General features: G+C 38.4%; 1 protein-coding gene across 1 annotated transcript in view; it reads right to left on the bottom strand.

The window, feature by feature from the left end:
* The window catches only part of CCSER1 (coiled-coil serine rich protein 1), a 573,345-nt gene that overhangs the window by 482,248 nt on the left and 66,004 nt on the right, over window positions 1-25,093 (bottom strand). Inside the window, exon 2 of the mRNA XM_072117766.1 lies at window positions 1,301-2,603. Within this exon, the coding sequence (XP_071973867.1) occupies window positions 1,301-2,585 (1,285 nt within the window). The 5' untranslated portion in view covers window positions 2,586-2,603. The remainder of the gene's footprint in view (window positions 1-1,300; window positions 2,604-25,093) is intronic.

The following is a 25,093-nucleotide window of genomic DNA, read 5'->3' as shown; positions in this document are numbered from 1 at the left end:
TATTCTTCACATTTAATAGATTCTTACAAAATCGTAAAAAAGAAGAATGTGGCTTTTTTCCCAAAAAGACAGAGAAGAAAAATGTATGTACAGTAACACACTGAAACAACAGAATCTAAAAAACAATGTTCATTTTTATTGAATTGGTCTTTTGTGTATTGACTAGCTAAACATTAACTGAGCGGCATTTGACAGGTCACTAAACCATCTTGGAAAATTGTCTGGGGAACAAAAACGTCAAATAATTCACCTGGTTTATATGTAATTAGGGCTGAAAATGCATTTGGTATCCTAATTACAGACAATACTAGTATTTTATGACAACTTTACATTGCCACAGGGTAAAAATCATTAGTGGGTAATATGAATGGGAAAAGCTAATTAAAATAGAGGCTTGTGCTCCAGTTGAAAGAACCGTGATGCTGCTCAGACATAATAGTTTGGGAAGGGAAGAACTTTGAACCATGTGTTCTATGTATATTTTATTAGCTTGGTGTATTTCTTATTTACATAAAGGATGCATTACTTGTAAGAAGACAAGTCATTTCCTCCGTTTTTTGATTCTATTTAAATTAACTAGATAAAAGTATAGAAATGAAACAGTCATAATTAAAATGTCCTTAGCCTCTTAATAAAGATTTGTCAGAATCAATGTATGAGCATTCAGACAATTTTATAATAGAGCTGTAAGAAGAAGATTGTTTCTCTCTACTGACATCTCTGGTTTATTAAATCCATTTATTCCCCATTAAATAATCTTTTCTTATAGCCTTAACCTTTCTTATACCTTACTTATGAATAAATTGACAACTAAATATTTTGCTCACAGTCAGCAGTGATTGGAATGAACTAGACCTGAGCACAAATCAAACTTGTTAACTGCGGTCCATCGGAACCGTGCCCCCGTTTGTTTACAGGGGTACGGCACCTCTCTTCTGGCAGCTTGTGCTGTATCAGGGGCTGGTACTTGAGAGGGGAAGTTGCCAGAGGAGAAGTGCTGTGCCTCTGTAAACAGGGTCATGGCTCTGATGGACCGTGTCAGGTTGAATATAGGTTGTTTTTGTTTTAAAAGCTCTCCGCAGCCTACCTGCTAGATTTTTCTAATTGTTGGACACCCATGTACAATGAATAAAACATACAATGGTGCCGCTAGAAAATACTGTCTCGCAGATAATAAACCTTCCTTTATCCTTGTAAATGGAAAAATAAAAAAGATATGGTTTGTGGAAACAGGGAAGTAACAAACAGAAATACAAAACTGGAAAACAGGTAAGGAAGTGTTTAAGACTGTGAAAATTACCTCTAGGGTGAGCATGCTGGATTAATGAAGACTGTGTCCCAAAAGCAATCCTGTTTGTTTCTTGCAATGAATGATGGTTTGGCATAGTATAAATTGCATGGCCTTGATTATATACTGCTGGCTCAGATCTCTTTGGAAAAGTTTGTGTGGAATAGGAGTGATTTCCATTTTGAAATACTGGCTTGTCTATATGTTGTTCTCCGATACCATTATTTACATTATCGGCATTGCTTGAAGAAAGTTCACATATAGGTAATAATGGTTTAGAGCATACAAGAGATGAATTTGACTCCGATTTTTCCACATGTGCCTCAATTTTGGGCTTTATAAGGGACTCAACCTCACATTGGTCAGTGTTTTTAGCTGTGATCTTTTCATCTTTTTCTAGTGTTTTAATGGACAGAGCGCTGGCACAATTTTGTGAGGTAGGATCCAGATGGCAAAAGTGCTGTTTACTGGAATGCTGATTTGTACTGTTTGGCAGAGAATCAGCCTCAGAAGCCGAATCGTCCATAAAAGTGAAGTCAGATGGGGTCTGTGGAGCAGTGGTATGATCAGTTGATACAAGTGGTGACTGTAATGAGTGATCTAAATATTCTGTAACGTCATTGGTGCTGTGTTGTACCATCTTAGTAAGAATAGGATGTGTTTCAATGTGAGTGTGAACTTCTTCTTTACACCCAGATACTTGTGATGGTGAAGATGTGGTACACTGAGATCCATGTCTGGAAAACCTGTAATGGGATGAAAATGACCTAGGAAGAAGTCTCCTTGAGGAATGTTTACTAGAACGCCTGGTTTGATCCTCTATATATCCTGAGTCATCTCCTTCACCTTTACCCAAGCAGTTTGTGAACACACTTTTATGAGTTGAATGTTCCTTTTTCCCTTCAAAGTTTTCAGTTAAAGATCTGGTGATTTTCTTTCTGCATGATCCAGGAATACTTGTAGAGCCCTTTATTTTAACTTTTGACTGCTCTTCCAAATCAAGATTCTTCAGTGTATTTTGGGTGGCTTCATGATTATTTGTACCTTGGTTACATTCATATCTTTGATTGTTTTCTTTTTTATGTTGAAAACTTAAAGATGGTGTGCGAAATATACTTCTTCGTTTTCCGGTGCTACCTGAGCTAGAATTGGTACTAGAAGGAGAAGAACTGTGCAGTCCACTGGTATTGTTGGAAGAAGGTGAGGAAGGCAAGGAGTCTTGTCTACGGCTTAAAGTGCGTCTAAATATTGGCAGCTTGGAGACAAGTGCTGACCGTTTTGTGCCTACGTCCCCCATTAGAACTAGGGGTTTTGCCTGTGAAAACACAATAAGTATAGAAATGTAAATCATCATTAAAACAGAAACAACTCCATGTATAATTATAACAGAGATAACTCTTCATTGAGCAGTTCTAAGGAAAACCACAGACACCATGCCAGTGCCAATACATTATGATCTACATATTCTACTACAATAATAAGAAAATCTTGTTTATGATACTTAAAACTGTACGATTGATAGTATGTATAGCATGGCCCTTGCACTACTATAAAATAAACAGCAAATGGTAATGAATAAACCATAAACAATATTGTGCTTAAAATAAAAGCAACAAAATGGTGGACAAAACTCCTTACTTTAGATGAAAAGCTAAAAAAATAAAGCACAAAAAGTAAAAAAAATTAAATATCTTTATTTTTATGCTTTTATTTTTTCAGCTTTTTACCTCATGTAAGGAGTTTTTGTACTTTTTTACATGCTTAGACTACAATTCCCTTGAAAACTTGCACAGCAGGCTGTGTGTGTGAGACCCTCTCCCCACTATTTTTACAAATCACACCCATCACCAGACAAGTCTTCCAGACAGTTTACCCTCCCTTTCCATCAGCACAATATGACTACAGCACTCCACTGCCTTGTATCCACTACATAGTTCCTCTTCATTTTTAGTGTTTCTCTGCAACAACAAGAGCTTTCTCCCATGTCTGTAACCATTAAGAGAGTGCAAGAGGCTGAATGAATTATCTAGCATTGCAAAGGATGTAGTTTTGTACATGTTCTTTTTAGACTGTCTACAGGCCTAAAAGCAAGTGCATGGTAAAGGTGGAATTTTAACTATTATTTGCCTGGTGCTTGCACTCCTCCTCTCCTTTGAATTTATACTTTCAAGCAGGAATACTTACATAATTGACACAAAAGGCACATTACCAAGGTAAGGTGTCTTATGAAAAACCCCCAATTAGATTTTTGCTTTGAAAAGCCCTTTGAAGATGCATTATACAAACATAAAAATATGATCAATTTTAGTGTTTGGTAGTAAACATATTAAAATGGAAAGTCCTAACTGTTTACCAGGCATGTTTCCTCTTTTCTTTAATGTCAACAAATTATTGAAAGAAGAAAGAGAAAAGCAAATCAAGTTCTCTTAGAGAAATTTGTCTTTGAAGACAATATAATTTGGAAAAAACCTTCTTTGAAACTTAGTATCAAACAAAATAAATAGAAAGTAAGCTCTGCTAATGGAATACAGTTCATACACTATGTCAGTTCATACACTATGATACACCTAGGATCCTAGGTAAATCAATGATGCCAATTTAAATCTATCAATTACGTAAAGGTTTATTAAGTAGCCTGAACTGGACACTAAACTTTCCACATACTTTCTTAAATCAACAGTAAGATTAAAGAAAATAAATTTTTTGTTAACATATGTTATAATAGCAAATTACTTACTTTTACTCTTATACTTAGGCTACATTCACACGATGTGCCGTACCATAGCACAGTGGGCAAAAGTTGGCTCCGGGGAGAGGAGGCAGAAGGGAACCGTATTCCGGGGAATGATATGTCCTATCTTTCTCCCGGCTACTGAACGTACCACTTTGGTACAACGCCATCCATTGCCGTCTATGGGGGCGTATATACGGCGTTTATACGTCGGCCGTATATACCCCCCCATACTTTCGTGTGAATGTAGCCTAAGAATGTGCTTTCTACTGTGAAATGTATGTGAGTTACGTCTTACAAGCAACAAGACAGAAGCTCACCGAGTTATATATAAATTCATTCATTTCATAGATGTGGCCCCTGTTCACAACTTTTTTTTGAACCCTCTAAAACAAAGAGTAAGGTTGTATTGTTGGTAACATAGCTGAAAAGTCACATTCCCCAGTGCAAAAGTACAGCTGGGAAACCCACTTAATATCACTGTTAAGACCTACTAGTGCAACATTAGAAGCTAGGATTGGTTTGTAAGAAATTAGGGGTAAAAGCTTTAATATATATATCTTGCCCTCTGTATACCCAAAGTATATATTTTCTGGACATCATACAGTTTCTATAACAGAACATTTCTAATATGACATCATAGAAACAGCAACTCATGTATAGTAGACAACTTTATATGTTGTTGTAGATATAAGTTGTGTACAGTGAGAAGTGATTATGGGCCACTACAGTGCATTCAGTGATGTCTCCTCTGTTTATAGTTTCTTACAGATACAGATAGTACTAACCCTTGCAGCTAACCCTTTGACCTATAGCTTCTTAAAGGGATATTCCCACAAAGACAAATTTCTTAAATGTACTCCGGATAACAAAATAACACATTACCTAATTCAATGTTATTACCAAAATTACAGCGTTTGGTGTACACAATTTCAGTTGCCCATAGACACGGCCCTAAACAACTTCTGACATGTCTGAGGCTTCACAGAGCTCGTCTCTGCTCCCTGCACTCTAGCCTCAACCTCCTGAAGTCGAGGACAGAGCCCACTCACTGATAAACATTAATACTCCTGCCGGCAGCAGCAAGAGAAGTATTAGAAGCAACATACAGATAAGTTACTTATGGGGAGAAGAGAGGCACAGGAGATCTAGTGTGTTGTGGAATAGCTGGTATGTAGCAGAGCTGACAGTGTTAGCGAACGATGTGTGTTCAAGATTGCAGAACACCAATGGTGTGCACCACCTTAGAAAACTTTGATCAAAAAAGGAAAGGGGGGAGATTGGGAAGGAAAAGTTGTGGGTGCAATAAAATCTCATCCCTGATCTGTCTATGTGTCAGATATATAATCTTGTACCCTAATAATGTACCACATTGTCAGCTCTCAGAACTAGATGGATCATAATGTGTCTGGTTAGAAAGTCCCTGCCCACACTCTGGGAGAGCCCCTTTAAACAATAAGAGTTTAATGATATCCTAACACTAGATGAGGAACAAAATGATGTGGTAAGATTAAAATATTTTCCCCATTTTGAAGATATTTTTCCTACTTTGAAGATTATTGTATTTATTCTATTCTGACCCCCTTAGTTAAGCAGCTAGTTCTAAACCTCAGCATTAATTGCACATAAGAAAATAAACATTTGAAAAATAAGATGAAAATTAAAATATATGATCCTGGAAAATATTATAAATTTGCCACTTGAAATCATTTTGGAAACCAACCCCAAATGAAGAAGATAAGTCTTTCTAGGAGTGGCTTTGCCTTATGATGGAGTATTGAGAAATCTATATTGTTTTTGGACAAGTGCAAGCCATTACATTAAAGGATAGCACACATTCCCATGTTTCTGCCTGTGTTGGTGGGTCGGGCAATATTTTCTTGTGTCATCGGCATCTGAGTGGACCTTACGCAGCCATGGCACACAAACACATTGGAGCAGATTTATCAAGCTGTCTGAAAGTCAGAATATTTCTAGTTCCCCATGGCAACCAATCACAGCTCCCCTTTAAAATATTCATGAGCACTGGTAAAATGAAAGCTAAGCTGTGATTGGTTGCCATGGGCAACTAGAAATATTCTGACTTTCAGACAGCTCGATAAATCTGCCCCATTGTTTGCGGTCTGTGAATATATAGGTTCATGATCAGGTAGTCTAAGGCATTGGACAAGACCATGTATGTGTGAAGGAGAACTTTACATCTCAGTGCTCTTTTAATGCATGAAAATAATTGAACTTCTAGTTTAAACATTATTTATACGTTGTAGACATTCAAAGCATAATCTTTAATTTAGGATACTTATCCAGAGTTGTATTATACGCCTGGTCTGCCATCTCAGTCCTGCTAGCCATCATTATGTACAGCTGATAAGTTTCTGGTCAGAAACTTTACTGACCAATAATTCTTTCTCACATAAGATTACTGGACAGTCCCAAAAATGAAAACTAAACTTTATATGAGTGCATAAAACAGCAATGGATAAAAGAAGATTTCACTGTAGTCTACAGAATGAAGATTTATGTTCTGAGTATTAAATCAAGCTAAACCTTTGGGAAGGTATAACAAAAGAATGTATAAAATTTAAAAGACCACTAGGTGGCAGCAAAAACTGGTTATCTGAACAGCAGAGAAGGATCATCTGTGTTTGTAGGACAAAAATACATTAGTGTAGGTGTCAATAGGTATCTGCAGAGGTGTAAAGACCCCAGAGGGCAGAACTTCTTAGTCAATGGCTATCAGTTGTTATTGCATGGCATCAAGAGAATCATCATTCACATTTATCTTGGGCAAAATGTAGACCTGATAACACATTCAGAGCAGCTCTGCCACATCCATGTGCTAACCATGTGCTTACCTTGTTCCTCTTTCACTACAATGAAGACAAAGAAGCTGTGTGAAGACTGCTATTATTAGCACTCTTAATACTTTCAAAGGGTATAAGACCATCCCCAAAGACCTTGGTATCAAAATTTCAACACTGCACAATTTTATTAAGAAGTATGTCCTTCAAAAACCTCCCTGACCGTGGGGGAAAGATTAAAATTATCAAAAGATGCCCTCAAAGGTTGGTGCGAATGGTGAAAAACGCCACCTCAAATATCCACTAGTACTATATAAACCACCGAGAGAGTGGACAGGTGAGTGTGCCAGGCAGCCGGTAAGTACAGGTAAGTACAGCCCACCTCCAGAGTTTTTAAAAAAGTCGGACAACCCCTTTAAGTAAAAATCTTCTGTAGACAGATAAAACAATTCAAAGCAACATCTTGTTTACAGACGACGCAATGATTCTTATACAAAAAAGAACACTACCAACAGGTGAGCATGGGGAAGGATCCATAATGATGTGCCACAATGCTTTGCTGCATCTGGTACTGAAGGGCTTAACTATGTCACAGGAATCATGAACTTGAATTGAACTTGTTAATCTTGAATTAACAAGAGATTTGATGGGTAACCAGATAAATGATGGGTAGCGGTGAGCTGTAAGTGACAGCTATAGGTTTTTATTCCAGAACCAGTAAGAGCACTGAAAAGAATATTGGTAGGAGGAGTGTGGAAAGACAGCTGTAATAACCCTTTCTTACAAAACATATTCTTATTATACTAAATGGCATAGCCTGATCCCATATTCTCAAATGTACAAGCAATAACAATGACATGGATATAATCATTGATGTAAAGAAATGTATCAAAACAGTATAACTGTAACACTGTATTCCCTGTAAATGTAATGGTACCTTATTACCAGTAGAGGGCAATCCATGCCAAAAAAAGACTGGCTGCTTTATGCTGAGTACCTAGAGATTTAGAGGGTTATACATGTCTCATAAAATATCTATAAAATATCATAATATATAAACTATATCAATGGCAAATAAAATAAAAATAAGGATTAGCACAATTCAGACGGGCCTAACACACCGCAATTTTTGATCTGTACTAGGGGTGCAATAGTGGGTGCTTGAAGAATCTTCTAAAGCTAACATGGATTTTAATGGGGTACACCATGTTCTTCAATATTCCGCACTGAGTCAAGAATCATGGGTGGGATTTAAGAATCATGGGTGGGCTGTGTGGAAAGATTTGATGCAGTATTTTGGGGGGGTTTTGGCACATTTACTACATTTTTCTCTACTCTTTCACACGCGCATGTTAAATCCGGTTTACGCCGTATTTATTATTGTATTTCACCTGCCTCCAGATGTTTCTTGGTTTACAAATTGATTGCGACAAAAAAGTCACAAAGATATGGGAAAGAAAACACCAGTCCCCTCTTAAAATAGATTAGTACAGGTTGCGCACAAATTTGTGAATTTTCTGTGACTAAAAAGAAGCAAGATCACTGCAGATCAAGAGCTCATATCGGGCGCACTATTCCTGACTCCATGTATTTTGACCTAAAGAAAAATTCTATGGGGCACATTTACTTAGAACAGTGTAAACTATGCACTATGTACAGTTTGCCTGTGTATTGTGCAGAGTGGCAGATTCAGGATTTCTGGCGCACATTCTGTATGACTCTAGCGCTCCCTGCACTGCCTGACCGAGTGCACAACTTTTTTTTGGTGCATCTGTAACATAGGGCCTGTGACACCATTCTGTTGGACTTTGCAAGTTAAATCTGGTGTCTGACTGTGCACCGTAACACGCCCTTCAGTGCATAAATTTGTGTCGCATGAAGAATACTGCCACCGCGACACAAAGCAGTAGCATGCCATACAAATGTGCCGCAGGCACTTCTTGGATACCTGTGCAAACAGTTTGCACAGAAAAGTATGTGCAAAATCCAACAAAAAACTGACACAAGGTCCATAGTAAATGTGCCCCTATTTCTGAAATCATAAAATACTAAACGATTTATCATCTCTGAAAACAGAGAGAACATTTTTACTAAAAAGTATATAAATATTTGTTCCTTTATAACACAATGGGATTTTAAAAAATATTCCTATTACAATAATGATAGTGCTAATGTCATCAGACTGGAAACCCGCCCATGCTTATACTCTGGTGGGACCCATGTCCATGGTTTAATGCGTCGGCTGAGCCAACACAACACTTAAAGCTTTTTAATTGCATTGGAAGCCTGCACCATGCTGTGTGGAAAGATTTCACCAATTGTCTACTAGTTACATTTTAATTAAAATGAAGAGATATTTACAGTCTTTAGATGCTAATTGCCTTTGCCTGATATATTAACTAAATTAATCAGAAAAGGGAAAAATCACACATTCTTTACATCTAATAAAAGGGTATTCTTATCTTAGACACTAATGGCCCATACATAAGAAATTTGATAAGTGTAAATTGAACCAACTACTGAAGTCTCATTCAGGCTGCATTTATTGCGTTTTTAAAGCGAACCCATCACCACGAATGTAATGTATAGCTGGTGACAGGTTCCAATAGCCTATGCTAGGCCGGTTTAAAAAAATTCCTTTGCATACATACAACTGAAAGGATTCAGAAAGCTGACAAACGCAGCTAGTGTGTTCCTGTGTCAGCCTGCTTTCCTCCACATCCATGTGCCCTTCCCTCCCGAACATCCTGCCATGTCCATTGAGATGGCAGGGGAGGAGGTGGGGTGGAGTAGAGAGAATGCATGACGAGACATAGGCATACACTGGCTGCAGCCTCTAACCACACCCTGCTGGCAGCGAGCCAGGTAATGTAAATCAAACTATTATAAACTACTGAAATGATTCAGTAGCTAAATATCCCATTCCTGGTGATAGCTATGCTTTAAGCCAGTGATTTTCAACCAGTGTGCCACGACACATGGTCGGGTGTGCCGCGGGGAAAGTTCCCCAAACTATGGTGCCCCCTGTGTTTTGTTTCCCGCCAATGAGCAGCGATGCGCAGTCGGAGAGACTCTCACATTTGCCCACCGCCAAGGTAATGCCCACCAATAATGCTGACTATATGAGCTTTTGCCTGAGTATATGAACTGTTGGCAGAATACTCAGCATATGAGCTAGTACTTTTAGTACTCCAGCAGTATACTGCATATAACAATGAGAAATGTAAAATGAGAAATACTATAGTCATGAGGCTGGAGTACTACAAGTACCAGCTCATATGCTGAGTATATGAGCTGGCACTTGTACTCTGGCCTCATGGCTATAGTAATTCTCATTGTAAGTTTAAAAAGTGTGCCGCAGCTCAAAAAATGTTGAAAATCACTGCTTTAAGCCCTTGGTTGTAAGGCTACATCAGGCGGATTCCAGACATATTCTAACAATGTAGAGCTAGGACATATCCCACTTCTTCCTCCTGAAAGGATTGAATATTGGCCAAAGCCAGTGATTGGCTGCTGCTTCCATGCAGGGGGTTTGCCGAGTAATATATTGAATACACAATTTTTGTCCACGCAAATGTATATCAATATACTAAGCTCCACCTACTCTATACAGAATTTCCCTCATGACAAATTCCCTTCAAACAACTGGTCAATTTATCATGATGATTAGTTCTCTGTCATTTAGTTTTCATTAACTGATCAATATGTATTGAGTATAAGGCATTCATTCTGTGAATTATGCAAATAGAAATGAAATGATCTAGGCATATAACTACTTAGGTTTACTTAATGAATGCTTGTTTTAGAATTATTTTTTGTTTTGTTCAATGCTTTACCAAAGGCATTGAGCCTTAAAGGGGTTTCCAACTAAACAAAGTTTCCCACAAATCCATAGGAAAGGGCCTAACTTGCTGATCGGTGGGGGTCTCAGTGATGAAAACGCGGAGTCTGATGGGGTCCCAGTTACTTCAGTCGGACCCCTCATCACTCTGGGAAAGTAATGGAGCAGACGACCGCGCATAACCATTCTGCTCCATTCATCTCTATGGAGCTGACGGAGATTGCCAAGATCGAGCAGCCAACTGCAACAAAACATAGTGATGATCACATGACCTGCCCAGGCACATGTGATGTGGACATGTGACCAGTGACCTATAACCTGTGTCTTCTCCACTGGGACAAAATAAACAGACTGATTAAAGGACCAGTAGCATCTTAATTCTTCATTACAGTGTATGTCCACAACATTTTTCTGTTAGGGGGAGCAAAATTTTAAAAGACCAACTAATTACATATTAGCTTATATTTTAATGACTTATTTAAATATTAAGTATACTCATTTATGGAATACCCCTTTAAATGTTGCAGTTGAATGCTTCAACTTGTGATGTCATCAGTGGTGTCAGTTGCTATGACAGCCAGAACACTTAGAGGATTCATGGCTGTAATAGAAGGATCTGTAACAGACCTTGGGTGTAATAGTAAAAAAAAAAAAAAATGAAATTATATGGAAACCTTAAAGTCCAAAACAAGCAAAAAAATGCTTTATCTCCCGAAATAAAAAACGATTGGTGAACTCTGTAAATAGGGAAAAAAAACAAATGTCCAAAACTATTTTCTCCACAACAAGAGGTCATAAAGTGCATGTAATGCTAGAAAAAAAAAAGTCAGCTCATCCCAAAAAAAAAATTGCACCTTACACAGGTCCATACACCAAAGTTTGAAAAAGTTATAGGCATGTAGAGATTCTGGAATTTTTTTCTTTCATTAAAGATATAGATTTTTGAAGGGTATTAAAACATAACAAAACTATATACACTCACTGGCCACTTTATTAGGTACACCTGTCCAACTGCTCGTTAACACTTAATTTCTAATCAGCCAATCACATGGCGGCAACTCAGTGCATTTAGGCATGTAGACATGGTCAAGACAATCTCCTGCAGTTCAAACCGAGCATCAGTATGGGGAAGAAAGGTGATTTGAGTGCCTTTGAACGTGGCATGGTTGTTGGTGCCAGAAGGGCTGGTCTGAGTATTTCAGAAACTGCTGATCTATTGGGATTTTCACGCACAACCATCTCTTGGGTTTACAGAGAATGGTCCGAAAAAGAAAAAACATCCAGTGAGCGGCAGTTCTGTGGGCGGAAATGCCTTGTTGATGCCAGAGGTCAGAGGAGAATGGGCAGACTGGTTCGAGCTGACAAAAAGGCAACAGTGACTCAAATCACCACCCATTACAACCAAGGTAGGGAGAAGAGCATCTCTGAACGCACAGTACGTCGAACTTTGAGGCAGATGGGCTACAGCAGCAGAAGACCACACCGGGTGCCACTCCTTTCAGCTAAGAACAGGAAACTGAGGCTACAATTTGCACAAGCTCATCGAAATTGGACAGTAGAAGATTGGAAAAACGTTGCCTAGTCTGATGAGTCTCGATTTCTGCTGCGACATTCGGATGGTAGGGTCAGAATTTGGCGTCAATAACATGAAAGCATGGATCCATCCTGCCTTGTATCAACGGTTCAGGCTGGTGGTGGTGGTGTCATGGTGTGGGGAATATTTTCTTGGCACTCTTTGGGCCCCTTGGTACCAATTGAGCATCATTGCAACGCCACAGCCTACCTGAGTATTGTTGCTGACCATGTCCATCCCTTTATGACCACAATGTACCCAACATCTGATGGCTACTTTCAGCAGGATAATGCGCCAAGTCATAAAGCTGGAATCATCTCAGACTGGTTTCTTGAACATGACAATGAGTTCACTGTACTCAAATGGCCTCCACAGTCACCAGATCTCAATCCAATAGAGCATCTTTGGGATGTGGTGGAACGGGAGATTTGCATCATGGATGTGCAGCCGACAAATCTGCGGCAACTGTGTGATGCCATCATGTCAATATGGACCAAAATCTCCGAGGAATACTTCCAACACCTTGTTGAATCTATGCCATGAAGAATTGAGGCAGTTCTGAAGGCAAAAGGGGGTCCAACCCGTTACTAGCATGGTGTACCTAATAAAGTGGCCGGTGAGTGTAAATTTGATACCTACATGATCATACTGACCCAAAGGGAAGGTCATTTAAGGAGCACACAGTAAAATACATGAAAATGAACCAAATAAGAAAATAGCACAACTGTTTGCACAATTGTACTGCATTTGGAATTGTTGTTTTCTTCCTTCCCAGTACATTGCATGGAATATTAAATACCAACACTAGGAAGTACGATTTGTCCCACAAATAACAATCCCTCGCAATGCTATGCACAAGGAAAACTATAAGGGTTATGGCTTTTGGAAGGTGATGAGTTAAGAAAAAATAGGCCAGGATGTTAAAGAATGAAAAAGAAATCTTTGTTTCTTCATTTTTTTGTGACACATAGTGATATTTGATAACTAACATTTGTTTTCAAATGTCTTTGTTTGTCTTCTGACATCGCTGCACAGATCACAGGAGCAGGTTGGTTTACTATCACTTCTCCCTTCTCTTCTCACTATATAGTGCTGATCACACAGTAGCAGTAATAACCAAGTAAAAAGTTGCTGGGAGGTAGTCACCAGGTATAAACAAAAACAATTTAAAAACTAAAATGGAAAAATTGAAAAATCAAAAGATTCCTGAACAACGGAAAGTAAAACTAGCTGCTATATCTCTGCTTATTCCTTCCTGAGTAGTCATCCCAGATAACTAAGAATATCTACAATATCTACAACTGTGCTATTTTTACACCAATTAGTATTGCCACAGCCGCAAGAAGTAATAGCTCAAAGAAATTCTGCATTCAGACTGTGGGCAAGAAGCCTGACTGTCAGAAATCTCTATAACTGAATACATTTATCTAAAAATAACATGAAACACTCACTTCCTCCGAATCCTTAAAGATTTATTTTATTATATCACTACATCTAGTGCATTTCCAGGCAAATGCTGAAGCTACTTGGATATCATGAAGTGCAAACAAAAGTACAGTATAAACAATAGAGTTCCATGCATCATGCAGTATGTGACATGGGGTTAAAACATTTGTAAATTTTCATGAGTGACTCAATAAAAATATTTGAAAGGAAAACAATTAAGTCTCATTCACACGTTTGGCGGCCTTGAACTAGCCATACAAATTGCAGCTTGTTCACACCAGTCATTGGCTTTTATTATGCATGGTCATGGTGCGGTAAGACTGTCGTGCCTTCCCCCAAAGCGTTATGTGCATGAGACCTTAGTCTCTCTTAGCTACAAAGGTGCTTCTACTTGTTTAATAAATTAGCAAAAATGTCTACACTTCTGTTTATTTCTGTCAAGATGCGGTGCAGAGTGTAATTTAATGAGCAAATAGATACTGCCAGTTTGGACCTGCAGACCAGATGTGAACTGACTTTTTATATTATAGTGTCCCCAGGTTTTGCAGTGGAGACTATTCCAAATGTTGCAGGACGGATGTTCACGCCCCTAACCGCCTTCCAACCTCCCAGCTCTAAGCCCCAATGCGCCAAAAGTGGCATGCGGGTCAGGAAAAGAGTAAAATTGTCTCAATTGACTTAATGATTCTCCATAATGAATCTCTCCCATTGTGTCCTGTAATTTGAGTGATTTGTATGCGTGACCTATAGTAATAAAGTCTATTGTAAGCAGTCAGCCTAAAAAACACTGGATGCCACAAAATGAGAGGGTGGTATCAGATTACTCAAAGTGAGACCTACAGTGTGCCCAAGCTGTGATCTAACATGCTGGGATATACTTACAGACTGCTGCTGATATAGACCAAAATGGACATCAGGCATTACTATCAATGATACACAAAAAAAGCTAATCTAAGATATATAAATCAACTACAGGCGGTCCCCTACTTAAGAACACTTGACTTACAGACAACCCTTAGTTACAAACGGACCACTGGATGTTGGTAAATTACTGTACTTTAGCCGTAGGTTACAATGATCAGCTGTTACAGTTATCAAAGGTGTCTGTAATTAAGGTTTATTGTTAATCCTGGTTCTTATGACAACCCAACATTTTTAAAATCTAATTGTCACAGAGACCAAAGAAAATTTTGGCTGGAGTTACAATTATAAAATATACAGTTCCGACTTACATACAAATTCAGCTTAAGAACAAACCTACAGAACCCATCTTGTATGTAACCCAGGGACTGCCTGTATAACTAAACTCGGCTATAAACTATGTTAACTATATCATATACATCTATATCAACTATAAACTATAACACATCATCTTGTGACAGTATCACATAGTGTTGTTTTTGTAAAAAAAACATCCTGCACCAACCTAGACTCTGGACAAAGAGGAAAGGTAAAGAAGGACACACGATTTTATTAGCTTGTAGTCCTGTGTCACACTCCTGGTGGAACCAGGATACCTATTATCTACATAGCGTAACCTCATATTAACCCATTTATTCTAGCTCTCAGCAAATACTCTAGATGCAGAGAACTCATTTGGTAACAGTTTCTTTTCAACTAAATCTTAACAGCTATTGATCTGAATCAGGACCCAGGAGACCGGCAACGTACTGAAAAGAATACCATCATTGTAGCCTATAATTGACTATTCATTCAGAATGCAGCAGATTATCTTCCCAAGAACCCTCCAAATATAAGTGGCCACATTTATCCTGCAAAGTTGTATGCCCAAGTTCTCTTACCTTCAGCTAATAGGAGGTTATTCTTAGCTAGGAATACCTTCTAATAGGTGGTTAAGCCCTAAAACTCACAACTGTAACACTATGTGGCATGTATCTCCTCTTATGTCACAGCTCTGTGGTTTATTGCTGCCTGTAGGAAAGGTAGAGACACTTTGCGGCTACGGAACAAAATTTTTATCACAGAAGCACACATAGTAGTTTGACACAATGGTGGTTATTTATCATACGCGGGCGCTTGTGCGCTGTCATATGATAGCACCGTCGTGCCTCTGCCGTAGCCGGATGCATCAAGAGGCTCCGGCCGGTGGGGTCCTGTGCAGCGTATAGCTGTCAGGACCCCGCCTGCAGCAAATGTGCTGTTGCGAGGACAGGAACAATACGCCAATGATTGTCTATCTGAACCAGGGCCTCCTAGACGGCTAGGGCCCCAGGCCACTACTGTTGATAGGGCTAGCTTTTAGCTAAATAACATTCTGTAGAGTTCATATGGATTGGTATGTAAGTGAATAACAGCATCATTTATAAGAATGATGAGAAGTTTATTGTAGAACTGTAATGTGCTAGTAGTGGGGCCGGTGCTGGCGTGCCCTCATGTGTAAATTATGTTTAGACCCTCAATTTGTGAGCTAAGGACCATATGGTCTGCTATTTTTCTTTTGCTTTTTTAAACCAACGTAATTGCATCTGCATAGCAATTAGATTTCTTCATAAATGGGATGAATAATGCATTAATGTATTCTTACTTTGGAAAAGTGAAGTTGAATTATGCATAAAAAAAAACTAGTTGAACAAAACAACAGACTAATCATGGTTGTTATTTATTGGAACAATTAGCATTTTCTTGCTAAAGCTAAAATGTAGTTGCACGGTTGTTTTCAGTCTATGAGAAGGAAAATGGGAATAATATAAACTAAAATTCACTAAAAAATAAAAGTACTAATAAATCCCATTTGGCAGATTGTGACATTTCTTTAGTAAAGTAAATCTACCATCAGAAAAGGACATAATACACCAGAATAAATTAGTTAGTGTTCATGGCACCCTGATACTGGGAATGTCTATATTTTCTTTTCTTGTGCTTCTGCTAGCCAGCGATGTCATCCTCTCCTAGTAAAATCATGTGCATTATTTGACAAGAAGAGGATGACATCACAAGCTGGGGGAAGCCCAGGGGTAGAAAGCAGGCATGAAATAAGTACTTTGAGGAGAGTGTATTAGCCTATGAAGCCAGAGCTGGAAGGGGCTCTATTGTGCCCCCAAAAGCACCTGTGTCACACTTACATATTTCTAAAAGTTTGGAGCGCATAAAAAAAAAGAAAATAATGACATTCCTGGAATGAGGGTAAACTTATCTATGTGTAAGTGATACTGGTTTACTATGTCCTTATCTGATGGTAAATTTGTTCTATATCAATTTTTTATTACAACATACATTTATAGTGTATAGAAAGGTAATAACAGCACTCCAGACGTAGAATTGTGCAAAAAGATAAGTGGATTTATTCCATGTTCAAAGGGACGTTTCAACTCAAAGTGTGAGCCTTCCTCAAGCCTTCCTCAACACCTTGAGCCGAAACGTCGCTTTGAACATGTAATAAATCCACTTATCTTTTTGCACAATTCTACGTCTGGAGTGCTGTTATTACCTTTCTATATACTATTTTTTGAGGACCTGAAGCACAGCCCTGCTTAGCGTGCACCCAGATTTTCTTTTTCTATTTCTGTCCTGCTTGGATCATCTTTTTGTATATATGTAATAAAAAAAATATACATATGGTAGATGACCTGATATATTATTATATTATTTTCAATCTAATGTCTTGCAATGTTATTATATGTACACGGAATAATTTTGAATTCAACAAGTCAGAAAGGAAGTACTGTAAAGGCAGAAAGAGAATGACCAAGTTATTGTTCCTGATTCTACACTACAAGAAACAGCTCAGCACCAGCCCATTAGAAAGGGAAATGATGCTTATCATATATTTTCCTAATTAGAAGCAGCAATCTCATTTACTATTGTAAAAGACTGTGACTGTGATAAATTGCATAGTCATCAGCAAGCGATTATTTTATTTAATTATTCCATCACATTTAGCAGATTCCATATGACTGGCATTTATTCTGTCTACACGTGCATAATGGACTTGATGGTATTTCAGAGCTGACAGCTGAGACACAGTAATAGATAATATATGTACTCCCTATATTGGGCATAGGAAGACACTAACAGGCTGACAATAGAGGTTTCATCAATAACCCACCACCTCAGCATGATTCCCTGTCTCAGCAATTCAGCAGCATGTTATTTCCTCGATGGATTAGGGATGAATATTTGATTCAATATATATTGTACTTGTCATGTGGTTTGATTTTTTTCTGGTAGACAGAATGAAGAATGCCTTTTGCTTCTTGGGAGAATGCTCTACTGTTTTTAATATCGTAAAGTGGGCACAGATCTGCATTGTAAGTCTGAGTGATATGTTTGCAGCGGTTTTGCAGGTATCTTAAATAAAGCAGACCTTTGTTGCTCCAGAAGTAAAAGTGGGGGCCCCAGTGCAAAATGTGTGCCAAGCCCCTAATAATAATGTATTGTTCATAGTACTAGTCTTCTCATATATGAAAGGTAAACCATATGGGCCCCCTAGGACTGCACCTGCTCATTCAGCAATCCAGCAAAACTAATAAACATATATATGTATTTACAAGACGTTTTGCACGGATAACTCGTAGACTATAGTATGAGATCCATGAAAAACGGATGCCAGACTTGTGTAAATCCTCCCTGTGTACATAGAGAAGGTTTTATAGTTTTATTTCAACTTTACATTTAAAAATGTAATATTCACTTTAAAAGATGGTGTTTTTATTGGAGGTTTGCCTTGTGGTAGCACATGATATCTGTCACTGTGAACTGAATAGTATTTTTATATGTGCACCATATGTTCGAGGCTCCCCATACCTTCTGACTGCTGCGGCACAGGCGGCTTGGCTGGCGGTAATTCTAGATCTCTAATTTATTGTGCTACACGTTTTATTTAGCTGAATATCACAATGAAAACAGGCTTATCACACAAGCTGTCCAAATATTGCTGAAAATATGTCAGTTTGCTTCTTACATATAAGAAATGGTTTCAAAATGCAATCCGTTGGCATGGCACAGAATAGGCAAAGCTTTATTCAACTTCTGTGACTATAAATTTATAATACATATGCATTATGTTAACAGTAGTTTTCTAGGAAAAAACTATTTATGGCCTATAAATACCAAATGTGTCTACATTGGTTTACCTACCATCACATTGTCTACAAAGTAGTTTGGCATGCATGAATGCTTTGGGGATACCCCTTGTCCATTTTCATAAAACACTTCCACTTTTGGATCATGACATGACTCTTTGACAGGGACTTAAAAAATCTTCATCTTTTCTCTTTATTTAAAACAAAGCGTTTTAACTGTAACACTCCATGGCATGTAGACACAAGCGCCTTTTCACCGAGACCAAAGAAAAGAGAAACTTTCTTTTGTATAAACAAAGATAAAGCTATTGCTAACTTTTTGATAAAATCTGATTTGAGAGATGAGACCTTAACCCCATAGGCCCCTTCCACACTCGAGTTGCTGATCACGTCAGAGTTTGGTCAGGGTGCGATCAGGGTTTGGTCAGTGGAAAACTGACATTTTGCATCAGAGATCAATCAGTTTTCAGTCAGAGTTTGCTCAGTGTCTCAGTTTTTCACTCGCGTTTTCAATGCAATTTCAATGTGTATAGGACTCAGGACTGAGGTTTATCTTTTCAATGGCAATTGATGCGTGAAAAACGCATTGCACTTGCATTGGACTTGCATGTATCTCAGAGTGCAATGCGTTATTGATGCATCTCCATAGACTTGTATGGTGCGTTTTCACAAAAATGCAAGTCTGAAAAAGCCCATTGATTACAATGGGTCAGAGTGCAATGCAAGTTCTGCACGTCAAAAGCATGCGCAGAAAACGCACGTGAAAAACGCAATTGTGAAAGGGGCCTAAACAACCTGTTTTTTTCCATTCCATTTTTCACTCCCCATCACCCAAAAATCTATAACTTTTTTATTTTTACACGTAAAGAGCTTGTTTTCTATGTAATAAATTGCACTTCATAGTGATGGTATTGAATATTCCTTGCCGTTTACTGGGAAGCGGGAAAAAAATTCCAAATGCAGCGAATATGGTGAAAAAACGCATTTGCAACGTTTTCTTGTGGGCTTGGATTTAATAATAATAACAATAATAATTTATATAGCGCACACAGATTACACAGCGCTGCAAAAAGCATGACAAATTGGTTTTAATGTCTTTTACTGTGCACCCCAAATGACATGTCTACTTTATTCTTTGGGTCGGTGTAATCACAGGGTTTAATAAATTTGTATGGCTTTTATAAAGTTTTTATACATTTACAAAAATGAAAACCTCCTGTTTAACTTTGTCATCTTCTGGCGCTAATAACTTTTTCATACTTCGATGTACGGAGCTGTGGGTGTCATTTTTTGCGAATTTTGATGACGTTTTCAATGCCAGCATCTGTATGACCTTTTGATCACTTTCTATAACACTTTTTATATTTTTCAAAATGGCAAAAAAGTGCGATTTTCGGCTATTAGTGAAAAATTGGTTATTATATTTTGGCATTTTTGGACACTGCAATGTGGTTTAACCCCTTAAGGACGCAGCCATTTTGTAGCTTAAGGCTCAGCCCGATTTTTTGGATTCGGACTTGCGTCGCTTTATATGGTTATAACTTTTGAACACTGTTACTTATCTAAACGATTCTGAGATTGTTTTTTCCCCACATGTTGTACTTCATTTTAGTGGTAAATTTTGGCTGATAAGTTTTGCGTTTATTTACAAAAAAAAAGAAAATATGATAAATTTTTTGAAAAATTTGCCATTTTCGAAATTCAAAATCATTGCGTTTCCAGGCAGATAGATTTACCACCTAAATAAGTTGCTGAATAACATTTCCCATTTGTCTACTTTACATTTTCATAATTTTTGATATGTCTGGATAATTTATTTTGATGTTACGCGGCTTACAAAAAGAATATCGCTTTTCCGGATTTTCAGAATTGACTATTTTGGGGATAAATACAGTTTGGAATGAAATTTTACATATTTAGCATCAAAACCCCCGTATATAACCAACCCATTTTCAAATATGCACCCCTCAAGCTATCAGAAACCGATTTTACGAAGATTGTTAACCCCTTGAGATCTTCATAGTAATTGAATCAAAATGGAGGTGGAATTTAGAATGGTCAAATTGTTCCCTTATACGTTCATTTAGCCCTAAAATTTACACATTTCCAAAATATAAAAAGAGAAAACCCACCATACAATTTGTTCTGCAATTTCTCCTGAGTACAAAGACCCCCCACATGTGGCCGTTACTTGTTTTATGGGCGCACAGCGAGACGCAGAAGGGAAGGAGCGCCCTGCAGCTGCCAGGATTTTAGTTTCCTCATTGGCCCCTTTTGAAGGCTATAAAATTTTCGCTTTTGCGTTATTGGGGCCATGTGATGCCATTTTTTTTGCGGGATGAGATGCTTTTTCCATTGTTACCATTTTGGGGTTGGTATCACCTATTGTTGAAAATTTAGGAACTTTTTTTGAGGGCAGGAGTAGAAAAGCATCAATTCTGTACTAGATTTTTTACTCTTTTTTTTTTTTGGTGTTCACCGTATAGACTAATAATCATGTTATCTTTATTCTATGGTTTGATACGATTACGGGGATACCAGACATGAATATATTTTCTTACGTTTTACTAAATTTGTCAAACAAAACCCTAATGTGGGGAAAAATCTATCATTTATGTATTGCCGTCTTCCAAGTGGCATAACATTGTTACTTTTTTGGCTACGGAGCTGGTTGATGGCTTGTTTTTTGCGGGACATGTTGCACTTTGCACCAGTATCATGTCGGAGTACACATGGTTTTTTGATCGCATTTTATAGCATTTTTTGTGGGATTGAATAGCTAAAAATCATAATTTTTGGAAGGTTTATAGCAGTTTTTTTTTACGGCGTTTATCGTGGGGGTTCAATAATGATTTACTTTTATTCTACGGGTTGTTACGGACGCGGTGATACTATATATGTGGGGTTTGTGTTATGATTTAGACTTTTTTTTTAGTTATATGTCTCTTTATATGTTTTGGGGGTTTTGGGCATTTTTAGTGATTTATTACTTTATTTTTTTATTGAATAACATTTTTTTTTTTACTTTTTCACTTTTATACCATGGGACATGAAGAAGCAATCTTCTGATTGCTTCTTCATGATAATATTCTGCAATACTCATGTATTGCAGAGTATTATCAGTGTCAGCCTATACACTTGCATAGGCTGGCACTGTGCCAGTAAGATGACGTCACAGACGCCATCTTACTGGCAATTCTTGCAGGTAACTCTGGGGTCCAGATCGGACCCCAGAGTTACTATAGCAATGATCGGCGCACCCCGAAAACGGTTTGGGGGGGGCGATCGTGGGGGAAAGACCCCCCAGATACATGTTAGATGCCGCGGTCGCGCTGACCGCGGCATTTAACGGGTTAAGCACCCGCGATCGGAGACAACTCCGATCGCGGGTGTTACACTGGGGTGCCGGCTATCAGTCACAGCCGGCACCCCGTCTTTCCCGATGCCGGTTCGGCTCAGATCTTGAGCCAAACCGGCATCAGCTCAGCGTCCGATATATCGGACGCTGAGCGCTAAGTCACTGAGCTCAGCGTCCGATATATCGGACGCTGAGCGGGAAGAGGTTAAGACTTTTATTGTTTACTTATATTTATATGACTTCTAGGGAAAGGGGGTGGTTTGAATTTTTAGGTTTTTTTAATATGATTTTTTTATTGCTATTTTTACAATTTACAAAAATTTCAACACCGAGACATGGGGGGGTCATTTACTTTGGGTCCGAATCGCGTTTTTCCAATGTGTTTCCTGAATATTACCGTTTTTCCTTGAATTTCCCCAGGTTTTTGGCGCATCGGCATGCACACGACGGAAATCAGGGGGCGTGGCCGTCGGAAAACCCGACTGATTCAGAAAAACCATGGTGTCAAATACAAATACTGTACTGGTGCAGTGCAAAGGTTAAAAGCTGGGCTGGATACATTGTGAATTGTACTTCAAACACACACCCCATAACTACCTTTGTGGTTGTTTCCCAGATACCTGTGTGGACTTCACACGCTGATGACAGAAGAAGAGATTGCCAGAGCCGCAAACTAGGGTAGGAATAGGGCAGTCCGCTCATACACAGGACTATGGAACCCATACCCAGGTGTATGAGTCCATAGATACATATAGGGGCATCTGCTAGACAAAGAAACACAAACTATGGGGGAGGTTTATCAGAGGTGTCTTAGAGTAGAACTGTTCTAGTTTCTCATGGCAACCAATCAGATCTCAGTTTTCATTTATAAACTGCTGATTTTGACCCCCCCCCCCCGACTAACAATGCCTGCTGATAAAGGGCTACAAGTCTTCCCCATATCACCTAAAATTAGCAGCCAGTGAAGCACTGTACCTTAATTACAGCCATTTTTCTGATATGAAAATTAGCTTTTCTGACTCATGTCTGGTATCTGTGATTCTTCTCGCTCTCAGGCTGGCAGTGAACCACGCCACATAATTCTGACTGATAGCTCTGTGTCTCTTCAAATCCCTTCTCTGCCTTCTTGTACTTAGGGACTGTCTGCTAATATTCAACTACAGATATATAAAGCTCTATGTACAGATAGGAAATATTGTGTCAATTTTTTTTACACAGTACTTTGTTTTATGTTCATAAAATGTGACCAGAGTGACATCATTGCAGGTCCTTTAGCCTTCTAATAATAGCAAACTGTACACTATGTATGTGTTTATATGAAATCACAGCAGCCTCCATGGAGGATGGAAAGGAGTAGAAGTCCATGGAGGCTGCTGTGACTGTGGTCAGATGAATTGTGACCAGTAAGGAGGCATAAGGCAAGGGGAGGAGTAGATGGGAGATCCTAGCGGAGCAGGACACACCCCCTCTGATCCCAGGTAATATGAGATAAAAGGTGATTTTCAGCTAAAAGAAGGAGTTCAGTCAATAGAACTGGCTGTATATGTGAAAATATGGTGACAGGTTCCCTTTAAACACTTCTGATAAATTTTCCCCTATGTTTGTGTTCATGATGCCCAGACAGACCGACCTGTAAGTACTTATTAATTTTTAAACTACATTAAAGGGGTGGTCCACTAAAAGTAAGTAATTGATATAGATTGTGTTGTAAGAAGTTACCGTATACAAGAATATAATTTATGTATTAATTCCTCACTATTTTTTAGATCTCTGCTTGCTGTCATTTAACAGGAAGCATTAGTGTTTACTTCCAAATGGATAGAAATCTGTCCACATTTACGTGATATCACACAGGTGCAGGGATCATTATATCACACAGCTCTGATGATGGATACTAATGAGCTGTGCACCTGTGTGACATCACATGACCAGGGACCAGTTATTATCCACAGGAAATAAACAATAAAGATACCAGTTGAATGACAACAAGTAGCGATCTAGACACGGATACAGAAATTATATCAGAAAATTGTACAACTTCTCAATCATTGGTTTGTCACAGTATTCTATGTAGTAGAATACATCTCGCATTGATGATAAACTGTATATTTAGCATGACTAGTAAGCTATGTATTCATGCAGACAACGCATGTATGTCATAAATTAAATAAAGTGAATTATGTTTCTTATTATTGTGTACATTGATGATAGTAGATTACACTTTTCATAACACCTCTTCTCGGAGTGTTTCATGCACGCTATAAATGAGACAGAACAATTTCCACCTCCAGCACCAATTTAAGCATCCTGTACTGTGAAGGTTACACACAAATGATCTAATGAGGAGTCGCTTTTATGACCCTCAATATACTAACGTTTCCACACTGCCGGGTTTGGAAATTACATTTACTAAGAAAACCTGTAATTCTGATGGATAATTTTCATCAGACATTTTTGTCAACTTAAATAACAAGCTCTGCAAGAAAGCAGTGTCAGCAATAGTCCCGTAGACCTCATTAATAATATGCTTTGTATGTCATACATGAGTTACATCTGGAGAGGTCAGACAGCCCAAGTGCTGCACTAGAAGAGCAGAAAAAGAATGAACGAAGCAGCAGGTAAATAGAGACACGTGACCTACATCACAAAGCACTTAGTATGGCAGAGTGCCAGCGCCACCAGGCCTGCTGCCTGCCTTTTATACATGGCCCTTAGTCAAGTAATAACATACTATAGGCCTCAAAGCACACATAATACACTGTTGACTGGTAGGGTAAGGGTGTCTTGCTATGTGTGTGTTTGTAGGTTTGTATATATTTATATGTATATTATCAATAAATTTACTTGCCATCTAAGAACGAGGTCATGGAACAGAAGTGTCCAAAGTAGGAAAACTATTACTTCAAGATAAATGAACACCCCTAATTGAGCCTTATTGAGCCAATAATAGAGACAATGCAAATGAATTAAAAATAATGGAAATAGCAGTCCATTTTAGATTTTCCAGTTGCCC

The sequence above is a fragment of the Engystomops pustulosus genome, chromosome 1 (assembly GCF_040894005.1).
Source record: "Engystomops pustulosus chromosome 1, aEngPut4.maternal, whole genome shotgun sequence".
Taxonomy (NCBI): Eukaryota; Metazoa; Chordata; class Amphibia; order Anura; family Leptodactylidae; genus Engystomops; species Engystomops pustulosus.
The sequence above is the reverse complement of the archived record's forward strand: the minus strand, read 5'-3'. Positions and strand labels throughout refer to the sequence as shown.